Consider the following 14,035-nt stretch of genomic DNA (forward strand, 5'->3'; position numbering starts at 1 on the left):
TGTGTCAAAATGCAGTTTCCTTCTCATATCAGTAGTCAGTGCCCCCAAAATGCATCGTCCCTTTGGCATTGTGTAAGCACTGCAAGTCAAAATGTTTAGCTGTTTTGTCACTATGGCAGAGGACCATTGAAATATCCCTCATGTCCACCTCTCAGTCTCAGCCCAGTCCTTCACTGACAGTGGTTACTGTACTATTTTTTTTGTCTAGCTAACAGAATACAATTGTGTATAAAACTGAAAAAAAAAACAAAAAAAGGATTTTACATTAAGAGTAGCCTCCAAGGTTTGACATCACACATTGCACTCATACTGCCAAGGAAACTGTAACCATTACAGTTTTTTTCAATGGCTTTACCTCCTCTGTCAGCTCAGAAACCCTGGTATCAAAACAGCTAATCCACAGGCCTAATGAGAGGCGCTCTTCCCAAAATAACACATTTTGTTTGCAAAAGGCTCTCACCATGACAAAACATTTCAAACATGCAGAAAAAGCACATTTTGTCACCGCCCAATACAACTAACCCAGCCACTCACTCACTTCATACTCAACACGAAAATGCAACACACCCTTTTCAGTCTGAGCAGGTTCCACTTTACTTTTTCCTGTGTGGATTGCAGTCTTTTTTTTTTTTTTTTTTTTTTTTTGGACAATTTACATAGTTACATATTGTAAAGCAAGTAGCAAAAGCCAATATTTCCCTCAAACAACTCAACTTCTGCCCAAATGAGTAGATTCCTTCAGTCAGCTCTACTGTACTGTAACACAGCTGACAGCAGAATACAAAATACAGCTGTCAGTTTGAACAAGGTTCTCCTGTGAGCTACACATTCAAATGTGAACTTACAGTAAAGAATTGCATCCAAACTCAAAGACTGAGGTGAAATTTTACTGTATTGATGGCAAAAACTGAAATAGTGTAATTCACATACAGTATTACACAGAAAAACTCAAAGGAGTTGAAAAAAATACAGAATACAATTTATAGCCCCTTTTTTGTAGGTGCATCCTGATTGATTGGTGAATGGTGATTGGTTGAAAGGGCAGTGATGCAGGTGCACTAGTGATTTCACAGTGATGCTGCTCATTTCTATCAGCTGTGAGCAGATGTTTTGCTTTTGACCTCCACAGTGAAGTCAATGGAGTCAGGGCCATGGAAATGACACATGTGAGAAGTGTTGTGCAAAAGAGCGTGAAAAATGTGTGAATCCAATGAAAAGGTATGAACACATTTGCAAAAGAAAACTTCTGCTGTGGTTTGGAAGTGAAGATGACGACAAAGTGGATCCCAGTTTCATTATACTGGAAAAAAATGATTGAAAAAAACTGTAAACAATTTATCAAATGTTCCAAGAGACTCATATATGGTATTATTCATGGTATTATGTTCTTGACTAATTCTGACAATTGAACAGACTATTGTGCATTTGATGACTTATACAATGAAATGTTGCTGACATGTTTTGGAGAGAACAGCCATTAGACTGAGAACCAACAGTCAGTTTAGATCAACAAGATCTATTCACTTGGAAACTGTGCTAACTGTAGGCTAACTGTGCTAACTGTAGGCTAACTGTAGGCTAACTGTGCTAACTGTAGGCTAACTGTGCTAACTGTAGGCTAACTGTAGGCTAACTGTGCTAACTGTAGGCTAACTGTGCTAACTGTAGGCTAACTGTGCTAACTGTAGGCTAACTGTGCTAACTGTGCTAACTGTAGGCTAACTGTGCTAACTGTAGGCTAACTGTAGGCTAACTGTGCTAACTGTGCTAACTGTAGGCTAACTGTGCTAACTGTAGGCTAACTGTAGGCTAACTGTAGGCTAACTGTGCTAATTGTAGGCTAACTGTAGGCTAACTGTAGGCTAACTGTGCTAACTGTAGGCTAACTGTGCTAACTGTAGGCTAACTGTAGGCTAACTGTGCTAACTGTAGGCTAACTGTACTAACTGTAGGCTAACTGTACTAACTGTAGGCTAACTGTGCTAACTGTACTAACTGTAGGCTAACTGTACTAACTGTAGGCTAACTGTAGGCTAACTGTACTAACTGTAGGCTAACTGTAGGCTAACTGTGCTAACTGTAGGCTAACTGTAGGCTAACTGTGCTAACTGTGCTAACTGTAGGCTAACTGTAGGCTAACTGTGCTAACTGTAGGCTAACTGTAGGCTAACTGTGCTAACTGTAGGCTAACTGTGCTAAATCATTTGCAAAGATGTACTGAGACATTGAGACATGTACTAAGACATTTGCAATTTCATGAAATGAATGAGAAGTTCCAGTAGGTTGTGAACAATTGCCAAGAGGTTTGGAGTTTTGTCCGTGTTATTTTGAGAATGTCATTTCACTTTCAAGAAATGAGCCAAACCAATGGAGAAAAACTGTAATACACTATATTACCAAAAGTATTCGCTCACCTGCCTTTACTCATACTATGAACTGAAGTGCCATCCCATTCCTAACCCATAGAGTTCAATATGATGTCGGTCCACCTTTTGCAGCTATTACAGCTTCAACTCTTCTGGGAAGACTGTCCACAAGGTTGAGGAGAGTGTTTATAAGAATTTTTGACCATTCTTCCAAAAGCGCATTGGTGAGGTCACACACTGATGTTGGTCGAGAAGGCCTGGCTCTCAGTCTCCACTCTAATTCATCCCAAAGGTGTTCTATCGGGTTCAGGTCAGGACTCTGTGCAGGCCAGTCAAGTTCATCCACACCAGACTCTGTCATCCATGTCTTTATGGACCTTGCTTTGTGCACTGGTGCACAGTCATGTTGGAAGAGGAAGGGGCCCGCTCCAAACTGTTCCCACAAGGTTGGGAGCATGGAATTGTCCAAAATGTTTTGGTATCCTGAAGCATTCAAAGTTCCTTTCACTGGAACTAAGGGGCCAAGCCCAGCTCCTGAAAAACAACCTCACACCATAATTCCTCCTCCACCAAATTTCACAGTCGGCACAATGCAGTCTGAAATGTACCGTTCTCCTGGCAACCTCCAAACCCAGACTCGTCCATCAGATTGCCAGATGGAAAAGCGTGATTCATCACTCCAGAGAACGCGTCTCCACTGCTCTAGAGGCCAGTGGCGGCGTGCTTTACACCATTGCATCCGACGCTTTGCATTGCACTTGGTGATGTGTGGCTTGGCTGCAGCTGCTCGGCCATGGAAACCCATTCCATGAAGCTCTCTGCGTACTGTACTTGGGCTAATCTGAAGGTCACATGAAGTTTGTAGCTCTGTAGCAATTGACTGTGCAGAAAGTCGGCGACCTCTTTGCACTATGCGCTTCAGCATCCGCTGACCCCTCTCCGTCACTTTACGTGGCCTACCACTTCGTGGCTGAGTTGCTGTTGTTCCCAAACGCTTCCATTTTGTTATAATAGAGCTGACAGTTGACTGTGGAATATTTAGGAGCGAGGAAATTTCACGACTGGATTTGTTGCACAGGTGGCATCCTATGACAGTTCCACGCTGGAATTCACTGAGCTCCTGAGAGCGGCCCATTCTTTCACAAATGTCTTGTTTCACAGTCTGCATGCCTGAGTGCTTGATTTTATACACCTGTGGCCAGGCCAAGTGATTAGGACACCTGATTCTGATCATTTGAATGGGTGAGCGAATACTTTTGGTAATATAGTGTATGAGAGAGAGCTGCTGGTGGTGTCATCAGCAGACTCCATGATGATGCTGTTGTCCTGGGTGGAGATACAGTCGTGTGTGTACAGGGTGAAGAGCTCAGGACTGAGACAGCAGCCCTGTGCTGATCCTGTGCTGACAGCCTCCTCCCCGTCCTCACCACCTGTGCTCTGTCAGTCAGGACATCCAAAATCCAGTTGCAGGTGGGAGTCGGGACACCGAGGCCTGTCAGCTTCTCAGTCAGCCTGCCCGGGCGGCAGAGCTATAATCCAGGAGGAGCGTCCTGACGTATGCTCCTCTGCTGTCCAGGTGTTGCAGGATGCGGTGTAGAGCGGCTGGGGCGGTAGGCGAACTGGAGGGGGTCGATCGTGTCCGGGACCGCGTCATTTATGTGTGTGAGAACCCGTTTTTCAGAACACTTCATGGCGACTGGCATGTGTGCCACTGGCCTGAAGTCATTCAGGACGGATGGATTTTGTTTCTATTTCTCTCTGTCTGTCTGTCTCTCCCCGTGTCTCCCTGTCTGTCTGCCTCTAACATCTCCACATTACAGCATATTTATATCTTGAACGGCTGCCATCAGGCAGGAGGTACAGGACTCTTAAAGCGAGAACAAACAGGCTTAAAAACAGTTTCTATCCCAGAGCGGCTGCTGCCTTGAATGCTGCTAAAAACTAAAACTAACTCATGTGCTGCACATGAAGCTGTGTGCAATGTGACATTCATTCTTTTAAGTGCAATACATGGAGCTAACATTATTTATTATTAATCTATTATTATTTACAGTATGTGTAGTTTTTTTTTATCTTTTCATTTCTTTTACTTATGCACCAAAGGATTGCATTCAATTTCGTTGTACTTGTACAATGACAATAAAGATTCTATTCTATTCTATTCTATTTATATATTCATTTGTTTTATTTTCACAAAACGTATCAAAAGGTGCATTTCATTTCTAATATGTCCACGACACAGTTTGTAATCAAATGAATTTTCCACATTCTTCCTCAGTATTGAATAATTCTGTAAGAGCAGTTTGCACAGTCAGCATCAACAACCTTTTACAGCCTCAAACGTACCTGAGCAGCTTCCTGTCCGTCTGTCTGCTGTCAGCTGGGTTAACACTGAAGAGTCATTCATGACCTGCCCACATTCAACACAGAGCTGCTCTGAGTGAGGCCAGTCTGCCTGTTTAGATCAGTTATTCATTATATATTAGTAATGTCATTAATGTTCAGAACTCATTCACGGAATCCGTCGACTTTTTTCTGGTTTTCTGTGGAGATTCAGGAGGAAAATCTGGGGGATTCTGCGGAGTGATTTTAAGGTTTAAGGTCAGAGAAACATGCTATCAGTGTTTGTCTTGTGTTTTTTTTTTTTTTTTTTTTTGAATGCTCTGTTTTTATGGTGATATGAAGACATAACAGTGATCTGATTTCTGCTGCAGGACGTTTCCATGATGCTGTTGACTCTCCACTTCATGTTGTCTGCTTTCCAGTGCAGCTGTGCTCAGTGTGTGGGGCAGGGTCTGTGTTCAGCTGCTCCACTAGATGGTGCTGTGGTGTTTGGGCAGCAGAGGGGCTCTGTGCTGAGTGGAGAGCGTGTGGCCCCAACCTGGGATTTTGTAATAATTTTTTTGGAATAGTTCAAACATAAAATTAGAATTTGATAGAATGGTAGTCTAATTTTATTGTAGACCTTCAGCCTTTATGTAACATATTGTGTGTGTGTGTGTGTGTGTGTGTGTGTGTGTGTGTGTGTGTGTGTGTGTGTGTGTGTGTTCACATGCAGGGTTAATAATCCAAAACACACTGCAACACAACGTGGAGACAGGTGCAGTTTTATTGACAGCAGATCATCAGAAAAATCACAACCCAGCTGATCGCAGATCTGTTCTCATTTGCATTTTTTTTTTTTGGTGGGATGCCCCGCGGGACGCCCCGCGGGACGCCCCCCAGCACCGCCCGGCTGCTTCCACGGCTCTGCTCCTTCCTTTTTATTTACGTTTGGCCAGGGTCTGCACAGTGGCTTTATCAACAGCCTTAATCACCCCGACTGCCACCGTCTGCTTCATGTCTCGCACCGCAAAGCGACCTGGGAGACACACACACACACACACACACACACACACACACACACACACACCATTGTTGTAGAGTTCATAAATGTTGACACTTTTATAATTTCCATAATTCCTGCTGACACTCACAAACTGGCTGGATCTACTGCCTCATGCTTTGAATGATAAATTTGATATAAAACCTTTTTTTTTATAATGTATTTTATAATGTAAGCTCTATAGAGTTTACATTCTGTTCAATGCAGTGACGTCTTTTTGTATGGCCTGTTCGATTACCTTAAAGGAATATTCCAACATGTTCATATCATGTGGATTTGAAATGCATGACTTGAGATGTTTTTCTTTTTAAAAACTGGAGCGTCAGATGGTGGCGCTGTAACCTCTGAACACATTTCTCCTTCCATCTGTGGCAGTGACCCTCACACCGCCGAAGGTGGAGGAAGATCCGCTGCTTTGGTTTTTTAAATTCCCAGCTTTGTGATCCGCTGTGCGAATCAGAGCTTCAGGGATGATTTTTTAACTTTGACAGAGCCAGGCTAACGACTCCCATAGACTTCAAGTATTTATGCTAAGCTAACAGGAAATGCTACCCATAGCAACTGAACCACTGGACATCCAGAGGTGGAGATGGTGTCCAACATCTGGACTCAGTGTGGGGACGTCAGGGAAAGGATTTTGGCCAAAATGGTGGCGAATTCCTTTACATATTCAAGAACATGGATGGGTGTAGAGGTATTTTGTACATTTTACTGGTTATCATATAAATTGCTCTTGTTATATGATCCTGAACTGAAGCTGCATGTCTCTAAATCTGTTTGGTGGATTGAAATTTTCATGTTGCCACATAAAACTACTTCACTTTGGGACACAGTTCCCCCCTTCACATGGTGATACACTGGATTATATAGAATCAGAAAATCAGAAAATAAATGGTGAGTCCCCCTTTAGTGACTTATTTCTACAAAAACCAATATGGCTGCCAGTGGTGATTAATCAAGTCATATCTGAAGCGCTACGAGAAAGTAGAAACGTCTGGAATACAGTTGTCCCTCGCTATAATGCAGTTCACCTTTCGCGGCCTCGCAGTTTTGCGGATTTTAATTTAATTAGGAACTGTGATATACTCATGAGTCACTGTTAATAATTTCTTATGTGTCCAACCTCGTAGGTTGGACGTTAAAATTAAATTGGTTAGTTCTAAAAGCAATCATAATTATTTATAGGAAAACGTTTATATTTTTATATCTCAAACAAATGTTTGGGCCTGAAAACAGGTTTTGATCTTTGGTTTCATTCTATAATACTGGACTTATTTTTCTACGAAGGTTTGAACTTTGAGAGTTTAAACAAGAGAGAAAAGTGAGAAAATGTTAATGCCTGTCTGAGAAAAGTGTATAAAGTGTGTAGTGAGGGGTTTCACAGCCTTAAAACATCTAGAATAACTGTAAAAAATAAAGCTGACTACTTTTGAGGAATCCTTTTTTTAAATTCAACATCAAAGTCAAGATGACCTAAAACCTTTATATGGATTTTGTTGTCCAGCAGCTGACCCACTGTGGTTTGTTTGCTCCGCTGTGTGTCCTGTCCCAGCAGCTGGATTATCATCCCGGGGTTTCTCTCTGTTATCTGGCTTCTCTTAACCAGACATCCACACTCCTGATTTTGGGTCCCATGAAGCCTCTGATCAGCTCGCTGGTTTATATTGACCCTTTGCACTTGACGTCACGTTCCACTCACACGAAATATGAACGCCATGATGGACGGCAGAAGAACAGTGGACGTCAATTTAAGACATGGAGGCGCATTGTAGTTTGTGACAGTCCGTGGTTGTATAATTTTTAAATTACTTTTATGGTGGTAAGATGGTGATTTCCTGCTGTGCCGTGCAGTGTGCCAACAGGCTGTAAGCCTAATCTAGCCTTTTACAGGAAATCACCATCTTACCACCATAAAAGTAATTTAAAAACTATACAACCACGGAATGTCACAAACTATAACGCGCCTCCTTGTCTTAAATTGACGTCCACTTTCCTTCTGCCGTCCGTCATGGCGCCGCCTCCCATGTCACGTGATAATTGTGACGCGTCTGCAAAGGGTCAATAGGCTGCTTCTGATTTCACTGATTACAGAAGCAGCCTATATAAACCAGCAGATCTGGACTGACTGTAATGCCTGATGACTCTTAACAAATAAATGATATTAAAGTTACCACACTGTGTGCGGCGGAACCCTTTCTTCTACTAAAACGTAAACCACCTTCATGCTGCAGAAAACCCAGCAGGGTTAACCCTGAAGTTAGCTCGCTGAGCCCAAACCAGCTGCTGGGACAGGCCTCACGTCTTTTCTTTATGCTGCTGCTCAGACTCTTGTCTAGTCAGTGATCTCGCTGAGGTCATGGCTTTGGAAACGGTGAGCTGAGAAGTTTCCAGAAGCTGCTCTGGATTTCACTCACCCAGAGGGGGGAACTCGCCGTAGGATTCCACCACCATGGGCTTGCTGGGGACCAGCTCGACTATAGCTGCATCCCCGCTCTTCACCATCTTGGGATTGTCCTCCAGCTTCTTCCCACTGCGCCGGTCAATCTTCTCCTTCAGCTCGTTGAACTTGCAGGCAATGTGTGCGGTGTGGCAGTCCAGCACCGGGGTGTAACCTGCGTGGATCTGCCCCGGGTGGTTCAGGACGATCACCTGACCAGAGAGGAATTTTATCAAACATGCTTCAAAAAATCTAGGCTGGGTTAGCATCAAACTGAGCATCTAGACATGGCAGAATGCAGTGGATTTCTAAGTAAATCCCTGACAGAAAGGAAAACGTTTGCTAATAGTGTGGCTCATGGGATTTTGTATAACATGTTTTGTTTTTTTTCCTATTGGCATTAAATTTGCTCCATAATATTCAAGTGGCTCAAGAGGGCAGGAATGCTCCCTGTTGTCCTGCACAAGAAAAAAAAGGCTCTTGGTGCAATGATCTCAAACCCAAAAGGAAGACTGCCAGTTTGAACTGATTTTGAAATTCAGGGCATTTTTTGCTATTTGGAGCAATCACAGTTAAACAGGAAGTCTGCCATTTGCAAACGTTCTCAAGAGGCTGACTGACCTGAGCGTCAAACGACTTCACTCCACACGGCGGGTTGTCTTTTGAGTTGCCGGCCACATTTCCACGCTTGATATCCTTGACGGAGATGTTTTTCACGTTGAAGCCGACGTTGTCACCGGGGAAAGCCTCGGTCAGGGCCTCGTGGTGCATCTCAACTGACTTCACCTCAGCGTTGATTATCTGAGGAGCAAAGGTCACGATTGTGCCCGGCTTCAGGATGCCAGTCTCCACTCGACCCACGGGCACCGTCCCGATACCTGGCAGAGAGAGGAACAGCACATTAAGATGAGACAATAAATGATAAAGTTTATTGTCCCTGTGGAAAAACTGCTGTGAACATCACAGTTTCTGCAGGATTTAAAAAAACAAAGACAAAACAGCAGAAAAAACATCAGGTGCATTTATCCGTCTATTGCACAGGCCTGTCTACATCAGAAGAAGAAAATAAAACCTGTTTAGAAAACTTTGCTGTTGAATGTATGTGTCGGTGTGTGAATGTGATTAATACAGCATGAGGTTGTATTTATTGTTAAATGTTTGACAGATAAGCCTGTAGCTGGGTTATCCTGAAATAATCATAGTTATAATAGAACTGAAAAATGCCAGCCTGATCGTACAGTTTCTGATCATGCAGAATGAGATTCAGTGTGAATCCCGGCCCCTGTGGTTGAGAAGGTTCTGCTGTAGGTGGTTTTTGTTCGGAGAATCCATGTGTTCTGTTTCTGAGCTGCTGGGCCTCTGAAGGCTCTGCCTGCCATGGTTTAGCGTTTCTTGTGTTTTGGTTGGACTTGCATCAGGGACCACTTGCAGTACCTGCAGGGGCCACCAGGGGGCCGTGGACCACCGGTACAATACCCCTGATCTAAAATGTGTTATTTTATCAGAGGTAGGTCTAATAGAAAGGTGGTACCGTCCAACCGAATGTTCAGCAGCTGTTCACCGCTGTTGTGTACGTACCTCCGATCTTGTAGACGTCCTGCAGAGGAAGTCGCAGCGGTTTTTCTATCGGCCGCTTTGGAGGAAGAATGCTATCCAGGGCATTGAACAGAGTCTTGCCAGAGGTATTTCCCTCTTTCCTTTCAATAGCCCACCCTTTGTACCACGGCATCTGTTGAAAATGGAAAGCTCACAGGATCAAAAAATAAGTGGCAAATTCAAATGTTGATGTTGTCGGATCAGTAGGAAAGTCGTTCTGGCAGGATGAAGTGATGTTCCTTACCTTGTCAGTCGGCTCCAGCATGTTGTCTCCATGCCAGCCGCTGATTGGCACAAAAGGGACAGCCTTGGGGTTGTAGCCAATCTTTTTGAGGAAGCCACTGACTTCCTTAACAATTTCATTAAACCGTGGCTCAGAGTATGAAGCGCTGTCCATTTTATTGACGGCAACAATGAGTTGCTTCACTCCGAGTGTGTAAGCCAGCAAGGCGTGTTCCCTTGTCTGGCCATCAGAAGCGATGCCAGCCTCAAACTCTCCGATCCCTGCAGCCACGATGAGCACGGCGGCGTCAGCCTGCAGGCGCACACCCAACAAATAAAGTCCAAATTATGGACGACAAAAATATGATTTACAGCTACATATTCATGACACCACAGGTACAAAGAGGTTTAAAGACATGGATAAAGTCACAATGAAATAAAAGGTAACTTTTTTGACTTTTTTATTGACTAATTTTTTTACTGACTAATTTTTTATGATGCAGGAGTCACATACTTAATATTGAAAAGAATTTGATCATTTTATTTTGTGTTATTTTAAACCAAAATCCTATTACTTCTTCCAGGAAAACAGTATATCTTCAGATTTCCATGGAGGAGGTGGACTTGATTTTCCAATCATTAGAGACCAATCTGCTTGAAACTAATGTCATTTTAAGTTCACATGGATTTGTTGCCAGGAAGTCATCATCATCATCATCATTTTCCACCGCTTATCCTGCCCTGCGTTCCAGTACCCATACTACCATACTATTTAGTATGCAGGAAAAAGAATGAGTATGTCCCAGTACATAGTGTGTCAGATGCAGTATGCCAAGAGGTCAGATTTGGCAGAATGCATGTCAGCACGCTGCTCTGGCCATTCTGACCCACAATCCTTTGCACAGCAGACGTTACGTGGCACTGACTGAGCTGCAATTTGCCTGCAAATCTTCCCTTCTTTGGGGTTTGGCAAAAAACCTCCATGCTGGCATCGCCAAAAGGAATTGATAAGTTTGCATACGCAGTTCTCAAGTGGAATCTGGTTTTTGATTCCCTAGTTACTGTTGCCAGCGAAGCAGGTGGTGAAAAAGTGTCACATACATTGTTTTATCTTCTTCTCTCTGGTGTTCAGCTCAGCTTTTATTCCTCTGGCTTTGAGCTATCTTATGCCACTGATGAAAAGATAATGGGTAGCCTGTACTTTCTGATTATTTTATATATGCTTGATCAAATATATTTATTGTAATGCTATTGATGTTTTATTTTTCCTCATGTTGTTTTTCTTGTTTTATCATCTTGGTGCTATGCTGCATCAGCGATTGCCCCTTTGGGACAAGTAAAATCGATCTTGATCTTGAAACTGAAACAGCTTGCTTGCTGTAAGGAGGAACATAAATCTAAATCTAAGAGCAAGAGGTGAGCGAGTGAGACCTGAGAGGTTCCTGTGATCATATTCTTGATGAAGTCTCGGTGTCCCGGAGCGTCGATGACGGTGATGTAGTATTTTTCCGTCTCAAACTTCCAGAGCGCGATGTCGATGGTGATCCCTCGCTCGCGCTCCGCCTTCAGTTTGTCCAGAACCCAGGCGTACTTGAAGGAGCCTTTACCGATCTGGAACCAGAGCAAACATGTCAGTCAGCCAGACGCCAGCAGCTGACTGAGCAGGTGTGACTGAGGTGCCGCAGCAGCAGAGGAAGCTCACCTCCTGGGCCTCCTTCTCAAACTTCTCAATGGCTCTCTTGTCGATTCCTCCGCACTTGTAGATGAGGTGGCCGGTGGTGGTGGACTTCCCAGAGTCCACGTGGCCGATGACCACAATGTTGACGTGAATCTTCTCCTTTGCCATGGCTGAACTGCAGGCAGACAGACAGACAGACAGGGAGACAGACAGACAGGGAGACAGACAGACAGGTGGGCAGGCAGAGAGACAGACAGGGAGACAGACAGACAGGTGGGCAGGCAGAGAGACAGACAGACAGAGAGAGACAGACAGACAGACAGACAGACAGGTAGGCAGGCAGAGAGACAGGCAGACAGAGAGACAGAGACAGACCCACAGACAAGCAGACAGACAGGCAGACAGACAGAGACAGACAGACAGGCAGACAGACAGACAGACAGGTGGGCAGGCAGAGAAACAGACAGACAGAGACAGACAGACAGGGAGACAGACAGACAGGGAGACAGACAGACAGGTCACAAACTTATATAAATCTTAACTCATCAACAGCTGATCACAACTGATCAATAAACCGTTTGGAGGTCATTTTGTGCCTGAACTATAACCAACACACACGTACTATTAACCATCATTAATAAATGGCACATTGATAGCTAAATTAATCTTTTGTTGCTAGTTATGTCGCAGTCAACAAACAATGAAATAAGAATTAGTGTTAACTCATTACACAACAATGTAACAGCTTCACATCTGAGGAACAGTGAAACCTCTGCACTGCCCCCTGCTGGACAAACCTCTGCACTGCCCCCTGCTGGACAAACCTCTGCACTGCCCCCTGCTGGACAAACCTGTGCACTGCCCCCTGCTGGACAAACCTGTGCACTGCCCCCTGCTGGACAAACCTGTGCACTGCCCCCTGCTGGACAAACCTGTGCACTGCCCCCTGCTGGACAAACCTCTTCACTGCCCCCTGCTGGACAAACCTCTTCTCTGCCCCCTGCTGGACAAACCTCTTCACTGCCCCCTGCTGGACAAACCTGTGCACTGCCCCCTGCTGGACAAACCTGTGCACTGCCCCCTGCTGGACAAACCTCTGCACTGCCCCCTGCTGGACAAACCTCTGCACTGCCCCCTGCTGGACAAACCTCTGCACTGCCCCCTGCTGGACAAACCTGTGCACTGCCCCCTGCTGGACAAACCTGTGCACTGCCCCCTGCTGGACAAACCTCTTCACTGCCCCCTGCTGGACAAACCTCAGCACACTACTACTACACTGAGGTTTGTCCAGCAGGGGGCAGTGGATCTCTGTTTCTTGTGTTGAATTCCTGCCATTGTTCTGTGGGTTGTTTACCCCCCCTTATGTGTGTGTGTGTGTGTGTGTGTGTGTGTGTGTGTGTGTGTGTGTGTGTGTGTGTGAAGAATTTGAATATTGTCAGGGCCTGATCAGTTACTGAATAATTAGCACAAAAAGCTAAAAAAAAAAAAAAAACAATAAACAAACAAAAGCTATATAAAATTACAAATTAAAATTACATTTTCATTAAATCAAATTATCATTCAATTTCAAACAGCTCAAAAAATTACCACAAATTACCCTCCAAATTTTAACAATTACTTGGAAAAAATAAAACATTTTTCTTAAAAGAGAATAAAAATAAAACAGAAAAAAGAAAAGAAAAAAACAAATTCCCTCCAAAAATAATAAAAAAAGAAAGTGACTTGTTTCTGAGGGTGACAGTAAATTTGAGAATAAAAGTGTCAAAGGCAGACTGTGCAGTAAGAGCTGGGACACACACGCCTCTGTGTCCAGCACTTCAGAATAAAAGCCCTCAGCTGATCACCAGAGACGTGCATGGCGTTCACAGGGCGGGCGCGTGCACGTGGCCCCGGGCTCTTCCGGCAGGTGCACGGAAACACACGAACACCTGGCTCCCCTCAGGAACTGTGCGCACGTGAGCGCGCACGTACTCACTCCCACTTTGCGTCTAAATGATCAGGAAAAACTCCCGAAATGAACCCGTTAAACCACAGGGGTCAGACTGCTGCCACGGGGGCCGAGAGGCTGCAGGTTTTCATTCCAACCCAAAACAGGTGACTTCACTGATTAGCCCCCCCTCTCTGTTTGGAGGTGAGGTCATCAGTGAAGTCACCTGGTGGAGTTTTTGGTTGGAATGAAACCTGCAGCCTCTCGGCCTCCATGGCAGCAGTTTGACCCCCCTGCGTTAAAGGTTCCCACGTCCCGCTGCGTGACGTCAGAGCCCAAGCGAGCAGGAAGCGTGAGGCAGGGTGCTGTCAGAGGGGGCGCTGTGAAGCCTCTGGGCTGTCTCCTGCTGTGAGTCCGCAGCAGG

The 14,035-nt window shown here is 44.5% G+C and overlaps 1 protein-coding gene across 1 annotated transcript; it reads right to left on the reverse strand.

Moving 5' to 3' along the window:
* Positions 1 to 5,580: 5,580 nt before the first annotated feature.
* Positions 5,581 to 11,857, reverse strand: LOC115356818 (elongation factor 1-alpha-like). Its single transcript, XM_030048080.1, has 7 exons — positions 11,706 to 11,857; positions 11,438 to 11,614; positions 10,029 to 10,319; positions 9,767 to 9,917; positions 8,810 to 9,066; positions 8,166 to 8,400; positions 5,581 to 5,727 (listed from the first exon to the last, which is right to left on the reverse strand). The coding sequence occupies exons 1-7, from the start codon at positions 11,850 to 11,852 to the stop codon at positions 5,630 to 5,632; spliced, it is 1,356 nt and encodes a 451-aa protein (XP_029903940.1). The 5' UTR covers positions 11,853 to 11,857; the 3' UTR covers positions 5,581 to 5,629.
* Between the last annotated feature and the right edge of the window lie 2,178 nt (positions 11,858 to 14,035).

Source organism: Myripristis murdjan, unplaced genomic scaffold, assembly GCF_902150065.1.
Source record: "Myripristis murdjan unplaced genomic scaffold, fMyrMur1.1, whole genome shotgun sequence".
NCBI classification, from domain to species: domain Eukaryota; kingdom Metazoa; phylum Chordata; class Actinopteri; order Holocentriformes; family Holocentridae; genus Myripristis; species Myripristis murdjan.

What these genes read in the sequence shown, in the direction of transcription:
- LOC115356818 (XM_030048080.1), bottom strand. Translation starts at nt 11,852, where the DNA reads ATGGCAAAGGAGAAGATTCACGTCAACATTGTGGTCATCGGCCACGTG. An exon ending in GGACGTCTACAAGATCGGAG is followed by an intron (nt 9,067 to 9,766) that starts GTACGTACACAA and finishes TCTCTCTGCCAG; the next exon opens with GTATCGGGACGGTGCCCGTG. An exon ending in CGGCGAGTTCCCCCCTCTGG is followed by an intron (nt 5,728 to 8,165) that starts GTGAGTGAAATC and finishes TGTGTCTCCCAG; the next exon opens with GTCGCTTTGCGGTGCGAGAC.